Raw genomic sequence first — 24,702 nt, 5'->3', positions numbered from 1 at the left:
TGATGCTCTTAGTGGCTCAGAGGTGGTTGTGCTATATATTATGTGGAATGTACGCTTTGGCTGACAAAGTGCAATCAAAGCAGGTGTCATACAAACATAGAAGCAGATGTATTACTTACGTGGGACCAGAGCAATAATAAAACGCCTGATTCTGTGGTGTATCTTTGTGACACTGAATCACTTCCAAGACAATTGTTTAGGACATTGTCGCTCTGAAGTTGGAGCAGCACTGGTGTAGACAGTATCTGCTTTGACATGTTCAGTGGCTCCATTAGATCTGAACTTGGGAAAGTTTTTGTCCTTCTGCTTTTTTGGTTGTCAAAGCCACAAGTGCTCAGATTAAAAAAAAAAACACCAAAAACAAAAGAAACAAAAAAAACCCCCATACTTGAGAAAAGCCAGAAAGCAGATGATGTTTTCAACAGCCAGAAGAGGGGATCTCCACAGCACTTGCTGTCCAGAGGTCTTGCTGGAGGCTGTTCTCCTGGTCTCTCTCAGCACTTAGGCAGGAGGCTGTCTTAGCCTACCTTGCTGCCAACCCTTTTGCAGATGTTTGTAAGCCTTCACCGTCACACGGGACATCCTGTAAGTGCAGCTCTGCTAGCGCTCCTGCAGCTCTGCTAGCGCTCCTGCAGCTCTGCTAGCGCTCCTGCAGCTCCAGGCATTGGGATGCAGCCCCCAGCTTGATGGATGGAATATTACAAAATCTTATTGTGCTACCGTATAGCCAGTGATGGCAGGAGAGAGGGGTTAGTACCAACCGATTCTGGGGTTTTGGGCCAACCAGCTCAATTGTCCATTGTAGTTGCCAGTTTATTTATTATTAACAAGTCATTTGTTGATGACAGTGAAACATTTAAAGTACTGTATTATTCTTGTTGCATGTGTCCCTCCCTCCTTCCTCCTTCCCTCCCTTTTAAGCCTTAATGATATTTTGTCCAGACAGTTTCTTTGTTGTTGTTCATCTGTTGTGTCAGGTTGGAAAATTTCCCCTTTTTGATTTTCTTTCTTTTTTTTTTTTTTTTTTTTTTTTTAATAATTGCTCTGGAAATGTTTGTGCACAAACAGTGCATTACTTCACCAATAACGGAAGTTCTGTGAGCAGAAATTATCTGGATAGAGGTTGATGCTGTTGGATTAACTCACTCAGCCTGCGAAAGAAAAGGTCTGATCTCTTAAACAATACATGCAAAGAACTGACAATTTAATAGCAAAGTGAATTAACCATTGATTACTGCAAAGAAATTACTAAGTCATTTCTCCACAGGAAAAGGGATTTGATGGAAAAATGTTTCTGGATATGGATTGATTTCCAGTTGCAGTTTGGGCAAACTTGTGTGCTGTGTTTTGGGGATGAGGTATTACTTACATAAGCATCTTTTACTCTGTATAGTTATTGCCTGTCTTGGTGCATGTGAAAAATCATGGTTTGCCCCTGTGTGATGTACTAGCATAACCTCAGCATGGAAAATTCACCTCGTTTCCTGTGAGGATCTCAATTTGTTCTGCAGAAGTGAATGAGTAGCTCGGTTTCATTGCATCTTCAGCCTGTCATTGGTCTTTCTTCTCAGACTGAAGAACCTGGCCAGTTTCTTGGGGCTGGTTGTAACTTCTGTGATACTCACTTTTGCTAGTGGGAAAGGGCAGAGACCATCAAGTATGTTTTACTGTGGGTTTGGGGGTTGAGTTTTTCTGCAATATTTGCAAGGTAGACATTTCCTATTGTTGTGTCTGAACCTTTCCATATGTTAGCAAATTCCAGTAAAATCTATTTTTCTAGACAGTGAAGTTGGACTCAAGAAATGTCTGGCTTTACCAGCAGAGGCTGTTTCCAGGGGGGTGATGGTACAGCCAGCATGGGAAACAGAGCGAGATTGTCCCTTTCCTCTGGCACTCCTCTTCCAGACTTCCACAGCCCTCAATAAAACCTCACAAATCTATTTTCACAGTGAATTTATTCACTCTTATGAAAAGCTTCCAAATAGGTGAGATACTATAGCTCCATAGCTCTTTAAAGCAGTCTTTCCAATGGCTAGAAGCAACAGATGGGAAGGTGGCATGTTTGCATAACTGGTCCTCACTGGACAACGGAGGGTAATGTTGCATGTGCTGTAATAACAGGTATAACTTGTGCAATTTGTTGGTTGCTGGTCTGAAGGCATGCTGAATAGTTGCATCCATTTCCTTCTCTGAGGACGTATATGAAAAGTGGTACAACCCAGTCAGTGCTCACATCAGTCCCTGTGACATTAGAAATAGATAATTGTGTTCCATGCTATTACTGACAAAATAATTTCCAACTCCAACAGTGTAATTTCAGATTCACTGCTATTTAACCTGTTTAATCAGCACCATTTACTACATATATTCCGATACTTATTGCTATAGTAATAGATGGTAGATGCAATGACAGACTTTTTTCCTGCTTTTGGGAGAGGGGTGTCAGGTGAAAGAGCCAGGCTGATACCAACCAAGCTGCAGAGTTTGTACAGTAAAAACATGTGTATTCAAATACACACACTGTTAACAAAGTTTGACAGGGTGTCCTGGTTTCAGCTGGGATAGAGTTAACTGTCTTCCTAGTAGCTGGTACAGTGCTGTGTTTTGAGTTCAGTATGAGAAGAATGTTGATAACACTGATGTTTTCAGTTGGTGCTCAGTAGTGTTTAGACTATAGTCAAGGATTTTTCAGCTTCTCAAGCCCAGCCAGCCAGAAAGCTGGAGGGGCACAAGAAGTTGGCACAGGACAGAGACAGGGCAGCTGACCCAAACTGGCCAAAGGGGTATTCCATACTGTGTGACGTCCCATCTAGTGCAGGAACTGGGGAGTGGGGGTGGGGATTGCTGCTGGGTGACTAACTGGGTGTCGATCACTGGCTGGGTTTAAACCACGACACAGGGACAGTTAATTTTGTGTTATTCTCTAAACTGTATTGATGCATCTTCTGAGGCAATAGACGGGAACGTCAGTTTTCTGAGACATCAGAAATTTGATGGGGAGTCAGTAGGGAAAGAGTCTTACTAAGTGGGAAAAGACTTGTTGTGGTTGTTCAGAAGGACTTATAAGGCAAGAGTGCAACAATGGGCCACACCATCTGTCTGGAAATCTCTTTTATTTCTTTTCTGCTTCTTTTGCCCAATACTGAATCACAGCTATTAACTTATTGCACCTCTCTTAATTGCTGAGCAAGTTAACACAGGGCACAGAAGGTTATCTTCATTTCAGGCAGAACATACCCTGGAACAAATAGAGAGGGTAGCACTGAGAGGAAATATGCATTGTAGAGGTCATAACCACTTCAATTAGTTCAGCTTGTTCTTATGCTTTGGCAGGTCAACCAGTAAAGTTTCATGAGCCTTATGCAGCTCATTCTGCACATCTATTTGTTATAGTACACCACGTACCAAACTCACTTCAAGATTCAGCAGCCTGGTCCTTGATACAAAACAAGTCTTTTGCAGAAACAGCACTCCAGACATGCCATGCGAGGAAAGAGGAGGAAAGTCCTGAGGTGACAGGACAGGGAACTGGCATGTGGCTTTTCCCCTCATTTTAACTAGTAGTAAACTAATGAATGCAAAAAAAAAAAAAAAAAAAAAAAAAAGAGTGCTGTGTTTATGCAAAGGCTTGCTGAAACTAACTGAAAGAGGTCAATACTGACATCAGGGTTTGAATCATCCTGCAATTTCAGGGAGACCAGGAGCTTCTTACGTGCATTTCTGTGGTGTGGTTTGCCTTTTGCCAGTCTGCTGAGACTATCGTTTCACAGTTGCAGGTACCTCTGCTCACGTACGAAATCATGTTGACATATCCTGAGGGGTTTTAGGGTTTTTTTATCAATTGCTTTAAAGTATATGTCAAGAGAAGTTTCAATGTTTGAAGAATCACTATTAAATAACTTTTTCAGACCACTTTTAAGCTAGTGAATTGCATTTGTGTAAGTGAATCTGTACATCTACTGTTCAAAGTGACAACATCAGAGGTGGTGAAGGCTTTACTTAAAATAATGTAAGGACTCAGAATAGTTAATATCTTTCTGTTGGGAAGAAGATCTAGCGCTCTGTAACTTGCAAAAGCAAATCCAAATTATTGCAATAGTTCCTAGCAGTCTCTATAGTAAAGGAAGGAGTAATAGGAAGGCCTCTTCTTTTTTCTTAGCAGTGTGAAATTGAAACAAGTTTTTCTGCCTTTCATGTTTATTTTCTTATATGCCAGAAAGTTTATCTGTAGTTGTTCATTTATTAACCAAGAGGTTACTGGAGAGCAGAAAAACACCTCTGAGTCCATAGTAGGTACCTGAAAATTCATATTATCATCATCACTTTAACAAGTGGTAAAATGAAGTGGTAGGCAGGTCAGGTCATTGCTGTTGCTCTTCCCTGGATGGTGATCGCTTGCCTTTTTGCTTCGTAAGGCTGCCATGGTGGGGTCATGCTTTTATTTGTGTGTTGAACAAACTAATGCTTACAGGCAGCAGTTGTTTAGCGAAGGAGGCTGCCAGAGGTGAGTAATGCCAAATGATTACTTTTGGATGGCAGGATTTCAGATGCCACATGAAATCTGGAATGTCTCTGAAGTGACCTCTGGAAGTGGGACGCTTATGTGAGATCTTTTTATTACTCTTTCACCTTTTTACATGTTGTTCGAATGTTTTATTTCCCTTGATGGGTTTATGGGTTCTATCCATCTGGGATCAATTAGGACTTAAAACTGTCCTCTGAGAAACCGTAAGTTAGGCCTTTATTCACTACAGGTGTGCAGGGAGCTTTGTTTAGCTAAGTCACATTTAACAGCTTCAAGGTCATACCAAATCAGCATCTTCAGTCATGTAATACAGAAACTTGAAGCCTGTGAAGTCAAGCTGTGTTACCAAAAGATGCTCTGGTAGGGGTGCAGGAAACCAAAGCTGAAAGGTGGTAACAATGCAGGACACCTGAAATTGTCTGATACAGGAGACAGCCACAGATTGTGAAAACCCAATTAGCCTGTCAGTCTCAGCACCTTACTCTAGTGGAGGCATTGTATATTTGTTGGCCCAGATGAGATACACAGTGATGCAGAAGTTGTTGGTATTGCCATATTACTCCTATATTGCAGGTCATGATGTACTGTGCAAGAAACTGGGGAGGAATAAGGGTAATAATCTTTGTCATTGTAGTGCATTTTCCGGAAGCAGTTCCTTCAAGATGGATGTTTTTGTGATACATGATTGCATTTCTCCTAATTACTCCAAGTAATGACAAAACTGCATGGTTCCTCTTTTCTGTGGTCTCGGACAGCTGATCCAGAAATCATGATGCTTAATCATAGCATGTCGGAGAGCAGTATGTGTTGTTTGGTGAGGATGCATTCCTGCTCAGTGTGTTAGATACATGCTACTCTGCTGAGCATTACCTGACTATTATTTTTCCTCCGTTAACCAAAAACTCAATGTGTTACCATAAATTACTATCTAAACGTTGTAGTTTATGGTGAAACATCGTTTCTTCAAGATGAGTCACCTTCACAGAGGATAAGAAATTCTATGATCTTCATTTTACAATTTTTAAAAACAGATCCAATGTGTTTCCCCACTTTGCAGTTCTGTAGATGCAGTCTGTAAAGACAACAGTGTCTATTAAAAGAAGAGTACGTAGAGTGGTATTCGCTCATGACACCTGCGGTTCCAGTGTTTGGGAATTATATGTATGAATCTATTTCCAAATCTGGGTCTTTTTTTCAACACTTTGTAGTTCAGCAAGCCATCAAAATCTCATTAGTAAGAAGCCACTCCTGTGCTTTGTGTTTCAGACTTTCTTTTTAGTAGAGATTACATTTTCTGTCATAGTGCCCTTTAGCGAAGTTCATTTGAGGATCCTGTTCCCTTTATTTGCAGTTCTTGAAGAACATGGGGCTGCACCCTGAACTCACACGGATATCAAGTTAGGAGCCACCTTTGTTTGCTTGGATGCAGTCAGCCTGTTTTTGCACTGCCGTGAAAGCACAGTCCCCTCTGTGATTCATTATTGCTGAAGAAGACGAGATGGGTTGGGATCAGGGGGGAGAGTCCTTTTGTAAAGTCTAACCTGTTTTCAGCTGGAATGCTTTTAGGAGCCTAATTGGCAGAAAGTCTTAATCATTGTGTGTATGCTGTGCTCAGGAGGTTGAGAAGCAAGGTGTGTGAAGAAGAGCCTTCCTTTTCCTAGCCAAACTGAGGGATCAGCGCAATATAAGCAATGAAAATGCAGCTAGGTGCAGAAGGGGAAATGTGAAATGGTCGTAGGCTTAGGAATTTCTTACTAATCCTGCATTTTCTATTTCTTGGAAGGTGGTGAAAAATTACTACAGGCATATTTCTCTCATCTGTGTTGAAGTGCTCATTGGATTTTATGGGGTTAAGCTTTCTCTGACATTTATGTTCTACCCGGAGTACACAGAGCTAGCTAAAGGCTGAACAGACTTAATTATTTTTTTTTCCTTTAGTTTTTCTCTTCTGTTCTGTGATGCTCCCTAGTAAAAATGATCGTTTTCTCTCCTTTTTATATGTGGAAAACAGGATTCTAAGCATACCTCTGGTTTTGGTCTAGATAGTGTTCCCTAAAGCCTGCTTCATCTGTTCCCCATCTTCATTATCCAAAAGCGGCAGCATTTCAGGATTAAGAGAAGAGAAAGAATTTTAAAAGAAACTAATAATGAGCTGCTGTACTTAAGCGTGTTTTGAGAAGAACAGAAACAAAGGTCTTCTGAGGTCTTACTTAAGTTACGTTTGTGACAGCTCACAAGACAGTGATGAAATGTGCTGGTTGAGGATCTTGAGGCTGTTGATGGAGTTTTACGGAAATTCAATCTCTTCTTGGTCAAATAGCAAAGCTTCCCTAAATCAGAAGAGCAGTAGTTTCAAGTTGATGCTATTTGTTTCCTTCATCTGTCACACACAGTGGAAAAATTAGTGAATTTCAGAAAACAGACAAAACTCTGTTTTTGAAAAGAAAACAGGAAGCCTGAAGGTTGTGTATCTAGGTTCTTTGACTTCGGTGAAGGCTTTCTTGGAGGAAAGCTAATCTACATTTTCTGCCCTCTCCATGAGTATAGTAGTAGAAATTTGGAGCAAGGAGTGGAAAGAATGAAAGGTTACTAGCAAGAAATGAGTAGGAAAGAATAGGGGTCACTGGAAAGCTATATAAAAATGGAAAAAGTGATCCTAGGGCTTGGAAGATGAGACAGCTACATGTGACGTAAGGCATGTGGGGATGTGTTGAAATGTGAAGCAGGCATTTCAGGATGATGCTTTTTAAGAAGGAGGAATAGTTTCCACAGTGGTGTGCAAAGACTGAGTCTAAATGAACAAGACAAAAAAAAAAAAAAAAAAGGCAGCATAACTGACTCAGGAAAGCATCTGGAGTACAAGTTTCCTACAGCACTTATCTGTTCTTTCTTGGCTTGGTAAGTAAGTGTTGCCTTTGAAAAAATGAACCAGTGGCCAGGAAAGTTACTAGTATTGTCTGTATGATGACACCATGGTCTCAGTTTGAAAAATACCAGTTAGGTTTGGGGTCATTTTTGGTATGTTTGTTGGATCCTGAATACACTTAGTATGAGTGGTTTTCCGCTGTGACTTAGAGAATAGGAAGTGGTAGATACAGAGAGCGGTAGGTGTCTCTCCAAAATCCTTTCTCTGGTGGCTAATTTGTGGGTTGTGTGGTATATGTCTGAGCTGATTGAGGGAAAAAAAACTGAAGTAGCTTTAGTCCAGAATTTGTAAATGGGATTAATTTCTTGGCCATTTATAGTTTTCTCCCCTTTTGTTCGATTTTTCTTTGCACAAAAGAATAGGAGCATATGCAGAAGCTGATCTAACCTTGCTAAACATGGTAGTTATGGAAATAAGTTCATTCTGTTGGATCATCTGATCAAACTTTACACAAGAATTCAGTATATTCACTGACAAATCTGTGCCTATATGGCAAAAATAGTAAATATGGTTAAAATAAATTAAGGCTAAGGATGTCATAATATTTAAGTTATTTTTTGTAACACAGAAGAAAAGTTCATGTGATCATGGAACTGTAAACAATAGATGTTGAGGAATTAAATGTATCCTAAATTCCAGCAAGTAATTCTATGAGTAATCCTCCTGTGAGGTCTTTTTTTGTTGTTTTGGTGGTTTTTTTTAATTTCAGGGGTGGGGGACAAAAACAAAAAAACCCCTGAAACGTTAACATGATTCCAGTGCTCTGTAGGTGACCATCTTTCCTTGCAAATGTGTGCATGGTCTGTGCATTAGCCTTCTGACTGTATTCAGTTTGTGTGAATTCTGGTTTCTGTGGTCAAGTGAATTGTTTTGCTGTTCTGGACCAAATTCCAACGTGCCCATTGAAACTTCTCCTGCAAATCTGTTGTGAATGGTCATGTAAGCAAGTTGTGTTGTGCAAACTCACAGGATGGGTTTGCAGCAGCCAAAGGGCTTGGGTGTTGACTGCATACCCAGTTCTCTTGTGTATTCTCAACAATATTTTTTTTCCTTCCTATTAGGAGCAAACGACAGCATGACTAGGGTCTGAGGAGGTGCTTCTGTGTTCCTACCAAGGGTCTGTGGTTGCAGAGGAAGGGTGCAAGGACAGCAGGGACATTTTGAGCTACCATGGATATCCCCACTGATTTGGTGCCGTCCTCCATGATGTCCCAACCTGAAGTGATTGAGGTGAGTGGATCACGATGGAAATCTGACAGCTGAACCGACCGAACCTCTTTCTTACTTATTGAATCCTAGCTTTTTCTCCTGTCTCACTTCTGAGTCATCAAGGGAACTGTTCCTGAAGTATTGTATTAAAGACTCTCATAATTTGCTAAGAGTGTTGTTATACTTTGACACATGATACTCCTGTGTTATACTACTACTTGTAGAAGAAAATACATGGCAAAATACAATCTTTATTGACTCCATGTAGGTGATCCCTGCGCTATGGTTTGATTTTTACTGTGCGTAATGAATACAAAGTAGAAGAAGGTCATAATGTGGTTCAATTGGAATAATACTGCAGGAAATTTCAGGCTCAGTGTTCTTATCAGAAAAGCTAAAGTTTTAAGCCAAAAGCAGCAATAAAATTGATAACATACTTAAAATTACTAACACACTAATCTTGCTTTCATGAATCAAAGAGCATGTTTCAGACTTGATATTTATAAATACCTAAGTGATTTCTTCAGCTCTATGTACTGAACACCAAGTACTTGTGTTTTCTGGTGAAGTAAATACTACAAACAGAAAAGTAGGTGTTATTAACAGTCAAGATTTCATCTCAGAAAAGCATTTTTGAAGTCCCTTTGACTTCATAGAGACCCAAGTGTCTGTTACAACTTAAAACTTCTAAGGATGTGTATTTTGCTGAAGAGGGCACCACAACTGGTTAAAGGCGATGTCAGAAAATTTGAGATCTAATTTTTATTTTGTTTTTTTGTTGTTGTTGTTTGCTGGAGATTCTTTGGCTCAGGAGACTACACCTCTTGGCAATATGCACTGAGAAGTGCAGTAGTTCAGAGATCCCTGGACCCTGTGAAGTTACAAAAAAACTTGTCCACTAATGGGTGGTGATGTGAAATGAGCTGAATCCAAAATCTGCTTTGAAGAAACTTCTTTGTGCTTCTCTTCCTCCTGTGTTTCAAATGGAGAACTAGTATATTTTAGAAGTATTTTTGTTGTTTTTCAAGTCTCTGTCCCTGTTAGGGTCAGAGAAGGATTTTGTGTCTTTACAGCAGGATAGAATACCTGCTAGGAGTTGGATGTTGTATGGTTGTGTCCCAGGCTGCCTGTCTGCTGCCAGACTGTTCTCCCTTTCTAGAGAAAGGCTTCCCCAGGCCATTTGCCCACATGTTCTGAAAGGCATTTGTACCTCTTCCTCCATGGTTTCTCTCTTCAGAGCCTTCTTTATGTATAAAAAAATTTGTGTATCTAAGGATTGCTCTTCAGGATAAATGCCTTCTCAAAGGGAAAATAAGGTCAACTGTGGTGCAAGAATGGGTGGAAGAAAAGCTATCGCTTGTCAAGGACTTGATGATCAGCATAGTCACCATTCTGTTGTACTTAACACACAAACAAATACACATGTCCTGTGTCTGCAGGGACTTTCTGCTGAATAAATCCTGCCCTGGACTTGCATCACTAGACCAAAGACCAGAGATAAATGGATGATTCTGGTCATTGACTGGTAATCCAGACAGTTCTTCCTCCACGCTTGGGTTTTAGAGACTGTGCTTCAATGAGATTTGACTTGGGAGCCAAAAAGAAGTGGCAACAGGAAGCAAAGGAAAGACTGGTATCTCAGTGTGGGAGATGATGGTAGAAAAATATCATGGTCTCAACCTCATGTTGTAAAAATGGACTCAGATTTGATATCCATGGGCAGACTTACATGCATGCATGAATTCTCACAGATTTCATTAAACCATTGTGGGTCTGATGGTTAATATAAGTCTTGAATCCTATGTAAAGGAGTAACATCTCCAAACAGTCAGCTGGGAGCCATGTGTATGTTTCTGAGGTCAAGAAAGAGCCTTTTAACAGGCAAGAACATAGTGAGACACGTAGTTAAAGAGACAACTCGTTAGATGGAAGTATTGAAGTAAAGCACTTTTCAGACTGGGACTGCATGGGCTTCCCTTTAACATTTGTGTTGACATACAAATGAATTTTGGATATAGTTTAGAAAACTATATTCATTAAAATACTTTTTTTTTATGGAGGACATTATTTTGCCTTTTAAAACCGAGCAGATGCCACAGTGTGCTGCAGAAGACATTTAGAGACTGATGTTTTAAGGAAGCGATTTTTTTAAACTTGGAAGTAACCTTGCATGCCTTCTGCATGAGCTACATGGCATCTCGGTTACAAAAGGAAGTGTTTTGCTACCTTACTTCAAACTTTCTTTATCTTTAATCTTTTTTTATCATTTAGCTTTCCTTTAGCATTGCCAAGATAGTTGGTTTCCTTCATATTTCGTCAAAGTAGTCTTAGAATTATCTATTTTGTATACACATGTATGTGTATGTACATATGTGTATACATCTGTGATAAATATTCCTCTGCCTATCATCAGTCCTTTAACTGCACATGGCAAAAAAGAATAGACCCTTATTTACCACAGGGGATAATCCCAGAGACCTCAGCAGGATCTTCTGCAATCTGAAGCCCACCCTGTCAGGCTTTTGCTTGGGCTTGAATCCTACAGATGCTTGTGGTAGCACCACAATGAGGGAAGTTCCTGCTAATTTAATTGCAAATGGTATCTTTCTCAAGATTTGTCTTCTGAGTCAGGTAACAAAAGATTCACATTTTGAAAAAGTTTTTGAAAGTCACTTCTTCATACCAGGTATGAAATTGTTTTTCCTGTTTCAAAATATTCTTACTGCTAGTGTGTCAACATAGAAGCTGATTTTGGTGCTCTCTGCAACCCTCTGCTGAAGCAACACATTTTCCACAGTCATGTCTTTTCATACCCTCCCTGTACACGGACCTGTCCAAGGCTCTCTGCTCCCGTCTTCTTTCCCCCTCAGCATCCTGTTACCAGATGTAAGAAGTGGTGATGAAGAGCACAGACTTAAGGCATCTTGGTCATGTTTAAATGTGAAGGATAAGTAAAGTTTCAGGGTAGTTTAGCTATCCATAGCTCAAATCTAGAATAGAAAATAGTTCTGGAACACCATTCACAATATGTCAAAGTAGCCAGTGAAATTAAAAAAAATTCCAGAATATGCTTTGAGTTTTTGGCAATGGGGTTTTACTGTAGCGCAGAATCTAGTGATTTCAGATTAGATAAGCCATTCTGCTCTTAAAGAGAGAGAAACAAAATGTAACAGAACTTTTTGACTTTTAAATTGGGGATATTTTGTGGTACATGTTACGACTTCATACCTCAGCTATAAGCAAAATTATATAATAGAAACCTGATTAGTCTGATAATGCAGTAAGCAGAAAGTTAAATAATTCTGTAAGAAGCATTTACTGTCCCAGGGGGCTTTACGGTTTGCAAAAAGGAACCATAACAAGTGGTGATCTAAACTGATTAATGTACTCTGTGGAGTGATTAGTATCTTCTCTCTTTGTGAATGGCAAGAGATGAATTCTTCAGTAAAAGCTTTGAAGAAGAAATGATTTGAGCTCCAGTTGCTTAATGAACCAGGGACTTCCAGCAGTGCTTCAGAAATGCTTAAAACAAGAAAACAACAAAAATTCATCATTCTCTTTCACTTTTGCCAGCAGTGGATCCTACCAGCCAAATACTAGAAGTAAATGAGTACATTTAAGTAACTGCCTTGCAGCTGTTCCAAAGAGAAATCCAGAGCAGTTTCCATTATAGTGGCCTTTCATGGCCATGTGGTTACCAGAGCCAAAAAACACTTCTCCCTGTCCATGCCAGTGAATACTTCTCTATTTTCCCTTCTTTTTGTTTGAATTAGCGTGGAAGAGATTTAAACTATTCTTGCCACAGAATGGTCATCCTCAGTACCTTTTTCCTCTTTATAATCATGCTTCAGAACAGACTCCTGTGGGGTGGCACAGCTGTTGTAACCCTTTTCCCCAACAAAGCCCAATACGATTTGCATTTTGGATTTGGTGCCCAAATTTCTGCAGCCATCAAATGTGTGGATTTTTTTTTCCCCATTCTAGGTGAGTAAACAAATTAACCTCTTTACCAAAACAGACCTCTGGTGGTGGTAAATAAGGTAAACAAGAGAACAAAAGGAAATGGTGAGACTGGAAGAAACAGTTTGTGATTAGCAGTATATCCAGGCATCACAGGGGAAGCTTAAATACCAGTGTGCTTATTTTTAAATTCTTATACTAGATGAGATTCCCAGGAGTTCAAAATAACATCTCTGTTTTGTTCAAAGTAGACCAATACTGCCTTATAGGCAGCTGCTCTACTGTAGGAACAAATTACTGATAGAGGTCCCATTGTTGCCAGGCCCCTGAAAGATTTTTCTGTATTCTGTTTATATATTTCAAAAGCAGTGCATCAAAGCAAAAGAAACCCAAACTGTCTGATGTATATTTTGAGAAAAAAAATGTACTTGCCATGGTAAACACAGGATAGTCTTCTTATTACCATTTGGAAATCTCTATTTCCAGTCCAAAATGAACTTTGCTACTCTCATTAACATAGTTTTGCATAAGCTTTTTGCTTGTAGACTAAACTCTCCCAAGTGCTCACTTTGCTGGTTTTCTTGGTGAGGAGTGGTGGAAGGTGTGCCCTGGAGGTGGAAGTAGCCCCAATAGCCTACAGCATTTTTTCAGCATAAAAGTCCAGTCTTTCAGCTGCTGGGGCCAAGAATTAATTCCCAGCTTGGCTCACTGAGCACCAAACTGAGCCCAAAGGATGCATGTTGTAATTATTTACACATGGAAACTCACTTGGGATGTTAGAGGTGCAGATTATTTCTTTTCCTCTTGTTTCTTCCACTCTGATGACTTCTAAAGTGACACAGATAGGGGACTGCATGCTACATTTGTCTCCAGGAAGCTCTTCCCGGGGCTGACGTCTTTGGGGAAGGTCTGTCCTGCACTGCACTCATCCTGCACAGCAGCCTTCAGGGACTCACAGCAGGTCAGGTGTCAGGTTGAGGATAAGGCAGGTAGGCAACTGGGGACAAAACTGGGCGAGGTAGTGGAGAAGCCTAGTCTGCATCATGACACAGATTTTTACTTTTTTTTTTTTTTTTTTGAAGGCTTAAGAGGTGGCATATTGCAATCACTAAATTAGATGATAGAATAAAATTGCCTTCCTGTCTCCCACAAAGCCAGGAGGTGTTGAGCCTATACCTGCGTTTGACTAACGTTTGTGAAGCTTAGCTTGTTGTGAAAGCTCCCCCAGAAAAAAAATGAATTTTGAAGAGCTTTGCAGAAACCCTTTCTGTACTCTGTATGGGACATTTGGGCTCAGCTACCCAATTTGGGCTCAATATGCCTGATCATGTCTCTCCTAGTGGCAAAGCCAATTAGCTTATTTTTGCAATACCTCTATGTTGCAGTTGTGGCCTCTGTTTAAGAGGAGCTTGGAAGCCAGAGATGGGGCAGCAGAGAAGTGTTGTGTGGTCTAGGAACAAATCTTTAGCAATCAAAGTGTCTAAGCCATCCTAGCGATGTAAGGACAGGGGAGGGAGGGGGGGATGTGATGATGTAGAACTATGCCCTGATTCAAACAGTCTTCGTTTCCTTCTCAACTGGAAAACATTCATCGGAACATGTAGGCAGTGCTTGCGAGAGATGCAGCTCATCTGAAAATGTTGGATCTGTAGAAAAACAGCAACACTACAGCAGTGTCTGAATTATTGGGTAGGTTGCTGGAGGGATGAGTTCACTCTCTGTCTTTTGGATGTGTTTTTCCAATTCCTCTAGCTTTTTAATTTCCTAAATCTCTTTTGCTTGCAGAATTGTGCAGTGAAAGAGATTTCACATGTGTGTGCATGTGTGTGTGCACCCTTCCTTTCTGCAGCAGTAGAAAGTGCAAGAAGTTGAAACCACAGACCTGGCAATCTGGGCCCCTGTTGGCCTGCTTAGTATTCTCCTGACCATCACTGCTCTTCACTAATGCTCTTGTATTTCAGTAGTGAATTGCATGGCTGCTGATTTATCTATCCTGAAAAGCTGTAGGGCCAAGTCAGGGTATTTCAGACCTGACAGTTAGGAACCCTGGCATCTTCCAGAAGAAAGGCATTTTTAGAGTTAGCTGGACTTTCTGCTCTCACCCGTTCCTTTTTTAGCCCACAGAAGTTATTTTTGAACTTGCTTTTGTAGTAGTTGACAGTGAATAAGCACTAAGGAAGGTCGACACCCTCCCTGGTTTTACAGTCAGTCTGTGGAGGTCATAATCATAGTTTCCAACAGGATCTGTATCACTTGTGGATTATACCTTCCAGGAGTGAAATTGCTTCTTTTTCCAGGGTTGCTGGTGACTGGGTCTCTTTGGTACACTGAGTAGGTATGTTGGGTTACCCTTTTCAGGTATAAACTGTAGGATACAGAGAGCTTCTCAGTTCAGTTTCTAGTAGCTGGGACATTTGTTAGCTCTGAGACTCCTTAGTAATACAGTCTACTACAAAAGCATCCTAAAAATTACTGGATATGCTAGCTATTGCCTCATGATCCATGAGTAACTTTATGCCTTATCATATCATAGCAGAGTTAAAGGGATCCCCTTGCAAAGAGATTAATTTCCTCCTGTCTTTTCAGCTAAGTGAAGGGAAAAATGAGTATAGTGAAATGAAGAACTAGCCTGCTGTGATTGAACCACCCCATCTTATCATACAAGTTTAAGTCCATTGAACGATTACTTTGGGAGGTGCAGTTCTGAAAAGGGTATGTGAGGAGCTGTTGTATCATGGTGGTAGGGTTTCATATTGCCATTGTGCAGATGAAATTATATCCGTACGTAAGGCACAGTAGACATAAGGCTATAATGAATCAGGATCCTAGTCTGGAGACTTTTTGATTTTTTGACTTAAATTTGGGGTAACTGGCTTCTTAACTTCTACTTTCATCTTTAAAGGAAACACTGTCTTTTCCCCTTTATTTTTAAACCTCTTGTGCCTTTTGAATTCTGCAGTTTGAACAATAGTTTGTGCTTTTCATTTGGTAATGGAGAAATTTTTGTTGCAAATTGGAATTTTTTTCTCATCTGTTACAACTTTACTTTCATAAAACCCCATGGTTTTGCAGCTGTGGGTTGAGAAAGTATTCACATGTTGATTCAATTATTCTTATACTTACTTGCTTATGCTTATTTTCAAGATATTCTTAATTGATACCCTTATGTGGGGATTGTGAAGTTGGAAGTTCCCCAAAGTTTTTCAGCTGTAGCCTTCCTGATATGTTGGTAAACTTCAGAGTATTTTACCTAAACTGAAAGCAGTGCTACTGGTTTTCCACTCACTGCTGCACTAAATGTAAAGCTGTAAGACACCTACTGCTGTTTTGGAGTCCTATTCTACCATTCCCAATTTTGCATTTCCTCTGAAATGTTTTCTGGATTTCTAGGCAGCACTGAGAATGCGAAACATTATTTTTGGGATCCAAGGGTAGCTACCTCAGAATTAAAAGCTCATCCTGTATAGAATGAGTCTCTTCAGAGTCTCTCAAACTTCAAGTAGACTGCATGCAAGTTGCATGACTTCTGCAAAATTGAGGTCTCTGGCTTGTACTTCACATTTCATTGTATGCAAAATTGTCATCTTCCTCAGACTTCCTTGCCAAATAAATTGCTTTTCATCTCCTCTCTGTTCTGGGTAAGAAAACAGCAGCATGTTGAGGTTAATTCAGTGAAGGGAAAAAAGAGAGGAGCAGACTGCGTTTGGAAAGCTTAGGGTTAAAATATTTTTAAGAGTTTTCTTGGGTATGGAATCATTTTTGTGGCTTCCAAGTTTTAAAAGCTCTGTAAAAGTCAGACCTTAGTATTCTAAGAATGTTCAGCTCTGTTTCTCTCAGCAAGAAATAAATGCACCCATGCATGCTGGGGTGGGGGTGGCTGTCCTCTTTTTTTTTTTTTTCTCTTTTTCATTTTTTTTTTGTTAGGTGAACTGAAGAACTCTGCAAACTCTCGGGTTGCAGTGGGGTTTGTAAACTGGTCATTTGCCCCTCAGGCACCTTGTGCTAACTAATGCTTCGTTTAGACAGTATCAATCAGCACTGTTTGAAAACTTCTTGGTGTTTGATTTCTACCCTAAGCATCTCTTCATGCACAGCCCTCACCAGGTGGGCTGTCACTCACCACTGAGCTGGCAGGATCCAGAGATCCCCTCTCACCTTCCTGCTCCGGGCAGCCAGTGCCTGCTCTGCTCCGGTATCTTCCCCGAGAGTGGAAGGGGGTAACAGTCTTCTCACGCAAGGACATCCCATGAGCAATCTGCTGCATGCCTTGGATCCAAATCCTCGTGCCACTCTTTAAGCTGCGATGGCGAGGTGGGGCAGCAGCAAGATGAATCAAACAGAAGGCACTGGAAAGTTGCTGACATGGGCTCTTCTTCCCAGTCTCCCCACTGCCACCCCAGTGGCGTGGTGCCGTACCACCAGAGGGGAGGGCCCGAGAGGACCAACTGTAGCAGATAGTGACTGCAAGGCCAGTGCCAAGGTGGTGTTCTGGCCACGGGACACCTAGGTGTTGACTGTAGAAGCAGAGTGAGTTTTACTTATTAAGTCCTGGTGCCAAATTTCCTGGTCTGTGTGTGCTGTGTTGTGGTTCTATCTACGTCTCCTGATATTAAGAGATTTAACTCCATGTACTCAGGATTTTCTTGTTCTCTGGTTTGGGACAACTGTGTCTTGAGTATTAGACCAACCTCACACGATTAGGGGAGGCTTTGCTTTTAGTCTGCTATTACTCTGTTTTGCTTTATCTCTCTTTATGGTTTATAATTGAGATGTTTTCTTTTTCTACACAGATATGTCCTAGAAGTTTAGTTAACATGGGCAATTTGCAGCTCAGTTTGTTTTAAACTTCTGTTGAGATATACTAAATGCATGAGGTAAATCTCAGGGCACTGCACATCTGGCTTACCCGGGCAATGAAACACACTGAGTGAAACTTCAGGAAATTAAAATATAAACTTCCCTGCCCCTTTTCCTGCAGGGGCAGGAGAGGGGATGGATCTGCCTGCTTGCATGTGCCATTATGGTATGTTAACACTTTCATTACTCAGCGGTACGTTGCATTTCCCTCCTGCTTGAGCCTTTCCAGTCAGATACCAGCGTCACGGGTAAATGCAATGCCTTGGGATTTGTATATTCATGACCTTGGAGGTCAAAGCCTTCCTGGAAGATAGGCACCAGCATCTGAAAAAGCTGATCATCTGGAGTCCCCTGTTTCAACTTTTGTCATCAAACTGTCACTTCTTCTGCTCTTCTTTCTTTAGGGACTGAAAAGATTGCTTTTAAAGGAGATCCCAAGTTTTAGATTACCACGCTCTAAAAACAAAACTTCTCCAAAATCCCATCTGTGAATAGAGCATTTTGTTCCTGTGTCTTCAAAATGAGAGAAGAAGCCAGTGACCCTCATGCTACTCCTCCGAGATTGCTCAAGTTCTTTCATGCTTTTAAATTTAACAAGTCTGACTCTGTAGCGTTTTACATACTCTTATGTGTGTTGCATACGTTCAGCCCTGGCTTGGCATTTTGTGAATAAGACAGATTTTTTTATCATATCTTGTTTCAGATTTCATGTGAAAACAAAGCCACAAAAAAAAAAAAAAAAGGTGACATTTACCACATTTTAAATATCTGAGTCAAAAATATGTGTTCTGCCAGGTGTAGCTGGCCTCTCTTCACAGACACAACAGTAGAGGAGGAATCGTTACCTATGGGCAGCAGCCATCTGAAAGAAAAATTTAGATTTACAAATATATAGACAAAGAGAGAATTTAGTCAGGATCGCAGAAGTCCCCTAGATCCTGGAGTCCTGACCTCCTCTGTAATTCAGACTGTAAGACTGCATCCAGATATTCCTACAGAGAGAAAAAAAACAGGGCATTCACATAATTAATGCAGATGTTGGCAAGCTTTTATAAGGGCCACTAATTCATTTGTATGACTTCCTCTCTGCCTCAAGGGTTCCTATACTTGACCTGTTATTACCACATGGTCTTTAACCAAAGAATTAAAGCCAGATGTCTTGTACCTAGGTCTCCCTTTGTTAAGTATTCCTTATAAACTCGGGGGCGGGGGGGGGGGGGGGTATGCAACAGAGAGATCCTACGTGAGAACTTTTAAAATTCTTAAATAATTAAGGCTGAAAGGTTTCTAACCTAAGAGTTGATGTATCCTAGAGGAACAATAAAAATTTTATAGTCACTGTGCTGAGAAATACTATTTACTCTAGCATTTTATTATCCTGGGTCTGCAAATGTTTCTGATCGATGTTTAGGTTGGAGGTAAAATCATTCCAAAAAGACATTTTTCTTTAACATAAATCTAAATGTCATGTAAAGCATTTGGGATATAGGTGGAAAGTTTTGTGTATTGCTTTACTGGAATTAGCTTAATCGTGTTGACAAACAAAGGGAAACAAAAGGAAACAGAAATAGCTTTGGGTAATTCTAAGGAAATCTTTATCAGATACGATTTTTACTTGAGTCCAATTACTAATTCTTTTTCCCAATTCTGTATATTTTTGGTTTCAATTTGAAGAATACGTTAGCTGCAGCATTTCCTGCAGAATGGCTGGAGCTGTCCAAAACATAGGGTTTTGTTTGCCTGTTTTAATGGGAAGAAATTCTCATCTTGTAGTGTTGTTGATCTGTTCTTTGATAGGGCTTATTACCCAGTTTCTTCCTAAAAATGCTCCTCTTTTTGTAAAAATTCAAGTTTAGTCAGTAGAGTTTCACAGCCACAAGAGCAGGGTGTCAGAGCTGGGCCTCTTTAGGAAGAGACTTTTTTGGCATGACTTTCTTGGTTTGTTTTTTTTTTAATCACTATTTTTACATCCTTGTTTTTAAGCCATGCTAAACAAGGAACCAGGATGTTATTCAGAGGGGTTTCTTTTTCTAAGATTTGCCTTTTGGGAATTGCACCTTGAGTAATTGATTATAACTGAGGAAGGAAATTCATTAGGCATTTTCTTGTTAGCTGACAGTTTTATCCAAAAGTTCTACATTCTGGTGGAGTATGGGGCTTGTTTGTTGCCCCCATAGCTGTGCTCAGCTGAGTACTCTGCAGGGAAATTAATCATGTATTCCCTGACATAGCCATAACAATACTTAAAGCAAGAAAGAAGGTTTGAGGCTTTTAGCACTAGTTAAGTCAAATACTGCTTTTCTGATTTCTTGCCTCACTCCTTCTACTTCAAATTGGAATAAGCCAGTTCAGATGAGTTATACTTAAAAGCATGATGTATTTCAAACCCTGTTTAGAAATGTGACTGATGGAAAAAGAAGAATGCTTATAGAAATACAGTGGCCTGCTTCTTTTAGTCTTTATAAATGCACTTCATGCTTCATGGAAAGACATAGCCCGTGGCCCTGGAAATTCAGTCTCAGAGCATATTGATGAGCTTAATTTAGGGTCTTCTTCCCAGTTTAAGACAGGACAAGAAGGAATGCTCCTGATGGAGACCTGAATGAGTCAAAATGTGCTGGGAAATGTAATCCACTTTTCCTCCTCTTTGAGGAGCTCTTCTTGTAACACTGCTACAGCCAAACAACAGTTTTATGCACTAGTAACATAAATAAGGTGTCCTGTAACAGACTTGACTTTTCTTAATTACAAATTGCATGCCCTTCTTTTTAAGTGAATTTTTCAGCAGGTCTGCTTGGCTCATTTGCTATGCAATTTACAACTGCGTCAGAAATCATGCTAGCTCCCAGAGCAGATGGAATAATTTCTGATTGTTTCTAATCTGGTTGCTGTTACTAGACTCCTCAGAGAAATTGTTTGCAAGTTGTGGAATGCCATTTAGTCTGAAAAAATAAATTTGTTCTGAAGCATGTTCCCTTCCTGTCCCCCTCCCTGCTCTCTGTGCATGTCTTGTCCATGGAGGCAATCATATGTTTTCAGTTCTGATATTCTTTTTTTTTTCTCTTTTTTTTCCCCTCTTCTTTCAGTCCACAGCCATGAGCGAACAACAGTGCTACTACAATGAAACCATTGCCTTCTTTTATAACCGAAGTGGAAAATATCTAGCCACTGAATGGAACACTGTCAGCAAGCTTGTAATGGGACTGGGGATTACCGTCTGCATCTTCATAATGCTGGCCAACCTCTTGGTTATGGTGGCTATTTATGTCAACCGCCGATTCCACTTCCCTATTTATTACTTAATGGCCAACTTAGCCGCTGCGGACTTTTTTGCAGGGCTGGCCTACTTTTACTTAATGTTCAACACAGGACCCAACACTAGAAGATTGACTGTAAGCACCTGGCTTCTCCGTCAGGGTCTCATTGACACTAGCCTGACAGCCTCTGTAGCCAATTTGTTGGCCATTGCTATTGAGCGGCACATTACAGTTTTCCGAATGCAGCTACATACTCGGATGAGCAACCGGCGAGTAGTGGTTGTAATTGTGGTTATCTGGACTATGGCCATTGTCATGGGTGCCATACCAAGTGTCGGATGGAACTGTATTTGTGATATCACTCACTGCTCCAACATGGCACCGCTCTACAGTGACTCCTACCTGGTCTTCTGGGCTATTTTCAACCTGGTCACTTTTGTAGTCATGGTGGTCCTATATGCTCATATCTTTGGGTATGTCCGCCAAAGGACTATGAGAATGTCCAGACACAGTTCTGGACCCCGCAGGAATCGGGACACCATGATGAGCCTCCTGAAGACTGTGGTCATTGTGCTTGGTAAGTACTTACTTTGCCTCCCCTGTTCTCCCCCTCTGTTTCTTATCAGGTGATTTCAGTAATGCAGATCCAGCTTCTGGGAGGTCAGCAGCATTTGGAAGACACTAGAAGAGGTAGGGGCAATAAGAACCCCCTAGCATTCGTTACTGTGTTGAGACTATCATCAAGCTTGTTTATGGAAGTGGGTATAAGAGACTTGGTCACTCAGCCCTGTAATATGAAACTGATGAAATTCCAGGACCTTTAGATGTCAGATGGTGGTTTTTTGCAGCTATGCATGTTTAAAGCTTGTTGTAGCAGCCTATCCTGTGCAATGTTCGCCCTTTCGCCTTTGAAGATGCCAAATGGCTGCAACCTTAAAATAGTACAGGGAAGGCTCAATCTTCCATTGAAGTACCTCTTGTCTCCTTTTTGCCACCCAAAAGGTGTTGTGTTTATTCAGGCAGTAGTCCCATGTCTAGAGAACAGTGAGGGGCTACAGGCTATTGATGAAAAGATTTTGCATGTTAAGCAGGACTGCATGTACAGTTCACCCAGGTCTACAATGTTTTGCACATCGAGTATCTGCCAATTTGCTAATAGAGAAAAGTAGCACATAAGGCACTGGTGGGCTTCAGCACGCTGCTCAGGAGATGCATAAGCTTCAGGGCTTGGAAAACAGGAAAACATGAGGCAAATATCATGACACGTGTTGGAGTCAGAATGTTCTTGTCTTTTTGTGAATGGCTGTATTTGGCTTTTGTCTGGGGCTCTCACTTTCCTTATGGAAAAGCACAGCCTGGATGCTGGGTACCATTCCCTGGTGAGAGTTCTGCTCTTTGTTGCTGCAGTTGATAGCGAGCTGCAGGCAGGCAGGGATAGTGCTGGTTGTCTCCTTGTCCCAACCTGTGTTCCTACCCATGAAGTCCTCCAGCACAGTACACAGATCTCTTGGGATCCTAATAGCCTGTTGCATCGTGAAGTTCCCTTAGTAGTCTATAAATGCTACTGTACACAGTCTACAAAGCCCAAAACTTAGCCCCAGTTCTGGCTTTGACATCCTGATTTCCATGGCTTTGTGCCATGACTTGTGTTTTCTAGCACTTACTACCTGCACAAACGCAGCAGAATAGTTGCAGAGATTTGTTGCGAATCACTGTGTCTACTCATATGTTAGTTTAAGAATGTACGTGTTGCTCTCTGATATAGTTATTAGCTTTGTAACCAGAATATGAACTGTGTAGTTGACTAACCTGTTCAGCCATTGATAAGTTGTGTTCCTACGTGTCCTGCTCTTCTCTTCAGGCAAAGACTCTCTTTTGTGAGGGAGGCTGTAGTGGTGGGTGAAACCTCTCCTGACTGCCTGGTGGTTCCAAACTCTGTCCCACTCCATCTCCGTGATCATCCTCGCAGAAGGCAAGATGAGGTTAAGAACAGAAAGAAAATTTAGGTTTTGCAGTCGTCTTTTTAGGAAATAGATCCTTGTTTTCCCTCCTGAAGGAATTGCTGTTCATACAGCAGTGGAGTATTTCCTGTGAGGTGAAAGCCTGGCTGAGACTTTTAAAAAAATTTAAAAAAAGGGGGGGGGGGAGGAGGGGGGCGGTCCACGGGTAGTAAGTGCTTATACCAGTGCAATGCAGAGTTGTAGGAATAAATAAACAGTCACTGAATAAATAGCACATGGCAGCTAATCCCAGGCATTTATGGGACTAGAGATATGTATGCAGTTGGAAGGCTTAGTAGTGACTGCACCCTTCTCCATTCTCCTCTAAGCAGAGGTCACAGGGAAGATGTACAGGCCACGACAGTAGAGATTTACAAGGAACAGAAAGCAGCCCTTTCTTTTCCCTAATAAGTACCTTATTTTTTTCAGGTATTGTTCTGGAAACAGTGGAACAACCTCAGAGGTTAAGCAGCATTAGCCAAACTGAAGGCAACTCAAGTTTAGCGCTCATGTAGTTCAGTAGTATCTCTGATTCCTCATTGGGGCTATTTGGAGTACGATTTTTCAGGGCTGCAGGTGGTACATGTTGAAGCTTCTTCAAAATTCAAACAGGACCTTATTTCTTATTACTGGTGCAGTTAAATTCATTCGGTGTTGTACACACTCTGCTTTAGCAGCTCTTCTGAGCTGCATAAAACACCATTTGCAGAGAGAGGTAACATATTATTTTATTAAATCTGCTTGAAGAAACAAAGGCACTCCCAGGCTGTGACACTCTTGATCCTGTATTTGGATCTCCCACTTTGGTATTATTTTGAAAAGGGGTGGGTTGGTTGGTTGGTTTGTTTGTTTGTTTTTCAAAGCAGTGTGGTTTATTTGGTTGGAGGAGGTCAGTCATAGGGCTACAGTGCAAAGCAGCAGCAATGCTTTCACCTCCTTACCACCTGTGAGACACGGTTGCAAGATAAAGATGGCTGGGAAACAGCTGTGGGATTGTTGGTTTGTTTTGTTGTTTTGTTTTTTTAAAATGAATTTTAAAAAATAGCCTGAAGCCAAGAGTCACGCCTGGGGGCAACCACAGAGACTTTTGGAGGCTAAATGTTTGTGCATCAGGGTGTTAAGCAGACTGTTAGATGAACCATAAGAAACGTTCATTAGTTGCCATGAGTTGGCAAGTGCCGCCCCCTATTATTGAATTTGCATTTCCAATGTTTTTTGGTTCTGAAGAAAAAAAGCTAAGCATCGCTTCGAAGTGCTGGTTTGGCGGTATCTCACTTTGGAGTAGGAATTCGGACAGCCTGTTGATCAGGCGGGTGTCCTGGTGCTCTGGCATTGCTTGCAGTCTGCTTGCATGTCTGGCTTAAAATTTTCACAAGCAGAAGATTTAATTTTGAGTGTCATATTTCCTGAGTGCCGTCTTCAAAGGTAGTCAGTGCATAGCGCTGCGAGTTCATCTGTTTGAGCTTTGGGAAATGCAGAGAAGGTGGGTGTCTTAGGCTGCTTGGAGCAACTTGCTGAACGTTTATCTTGTGTGATCTGGCTTTTTTCTGCATCAGTGAACCTCAATAACACAGAGGAAAAGACCCCCTGCCTTTCTTAATGGTGCAGATCAGGGTAATACATTGCTGTTCGAGGTAGAAACCAAATTGTTGCTGGAGGTGGAGAGGGGAAGGGAAGCGTTTCAGTTTATTCTTAAGAACTCTCTCCCTCCTCTCCTGCCCCACAGCTGAGTGGGGTAGGGAGCTGGTTGGTGTGTGTCAGCCCACTTACCCAGAAGGGGGCAATTCATTTTGGAGGAGAGGGAGGGTGCCTTGGGAACCAAGGAAAAACAGGGCGGAGAGTCTGAGTAAACCTATGAGCGCTGGCAGAGGGAGGCAAACCAGTCCTCGTCTTAGGATCTTTGTTAAAATGCTGCTCAGCCGTAAGTAACCCCCTTGTGATTTGGGCAGCAATGAACTGGTCGTTTGA

General features: G+C 41.1%; 1 protein-coding gene across 1 annotated transcript in view; it reads left to right on the top strand.

Annotated features, from left to right (window-relative positions):
- LPAR1 (lysophosphatidic acid receptor 1) overlaps window positions 1–24,702 on the top strand; it is a 75,792-nt gene that overhangs the window by 15,782 nt on the left and 35,308 nt on the right. The window contains exons 2-3 of the mRNA XM_049794917.1: window positions 8,513–8,681; window positions 20,564–21,311. Of these exons, the coding sequence (XP_049650874.1) occupies window positions 8,622–8,681; window positions 20,564–21,311 (808 nt within the window). The 5' untranslated portion in view covers window positions 8,513–8,621. The remainder of the gene's footprint in view (window positions 1–8,512; window positions 8,682–20,563; window positions 21,312–24,702) is intronic.

The sequence above is a fragment of the Accipiter gentilis genome, chromosome Z (genome assembly GCF_929443795.1).
Source record: "Accipiter gentilis chromosome Z, bAccGen1.1, whole genome shotgun sequence".
Classification (NCBI taxonomy): Eukaryota; Metazoa; Chordata; class Aves; order Accipitriformes; family Accipitridae; genus Astur; species Astur gentilis.
Note: the sequence above shows the minus strand (reverse complement) of the source record. Positions and strands in the feature narration are given on the sequence as shown.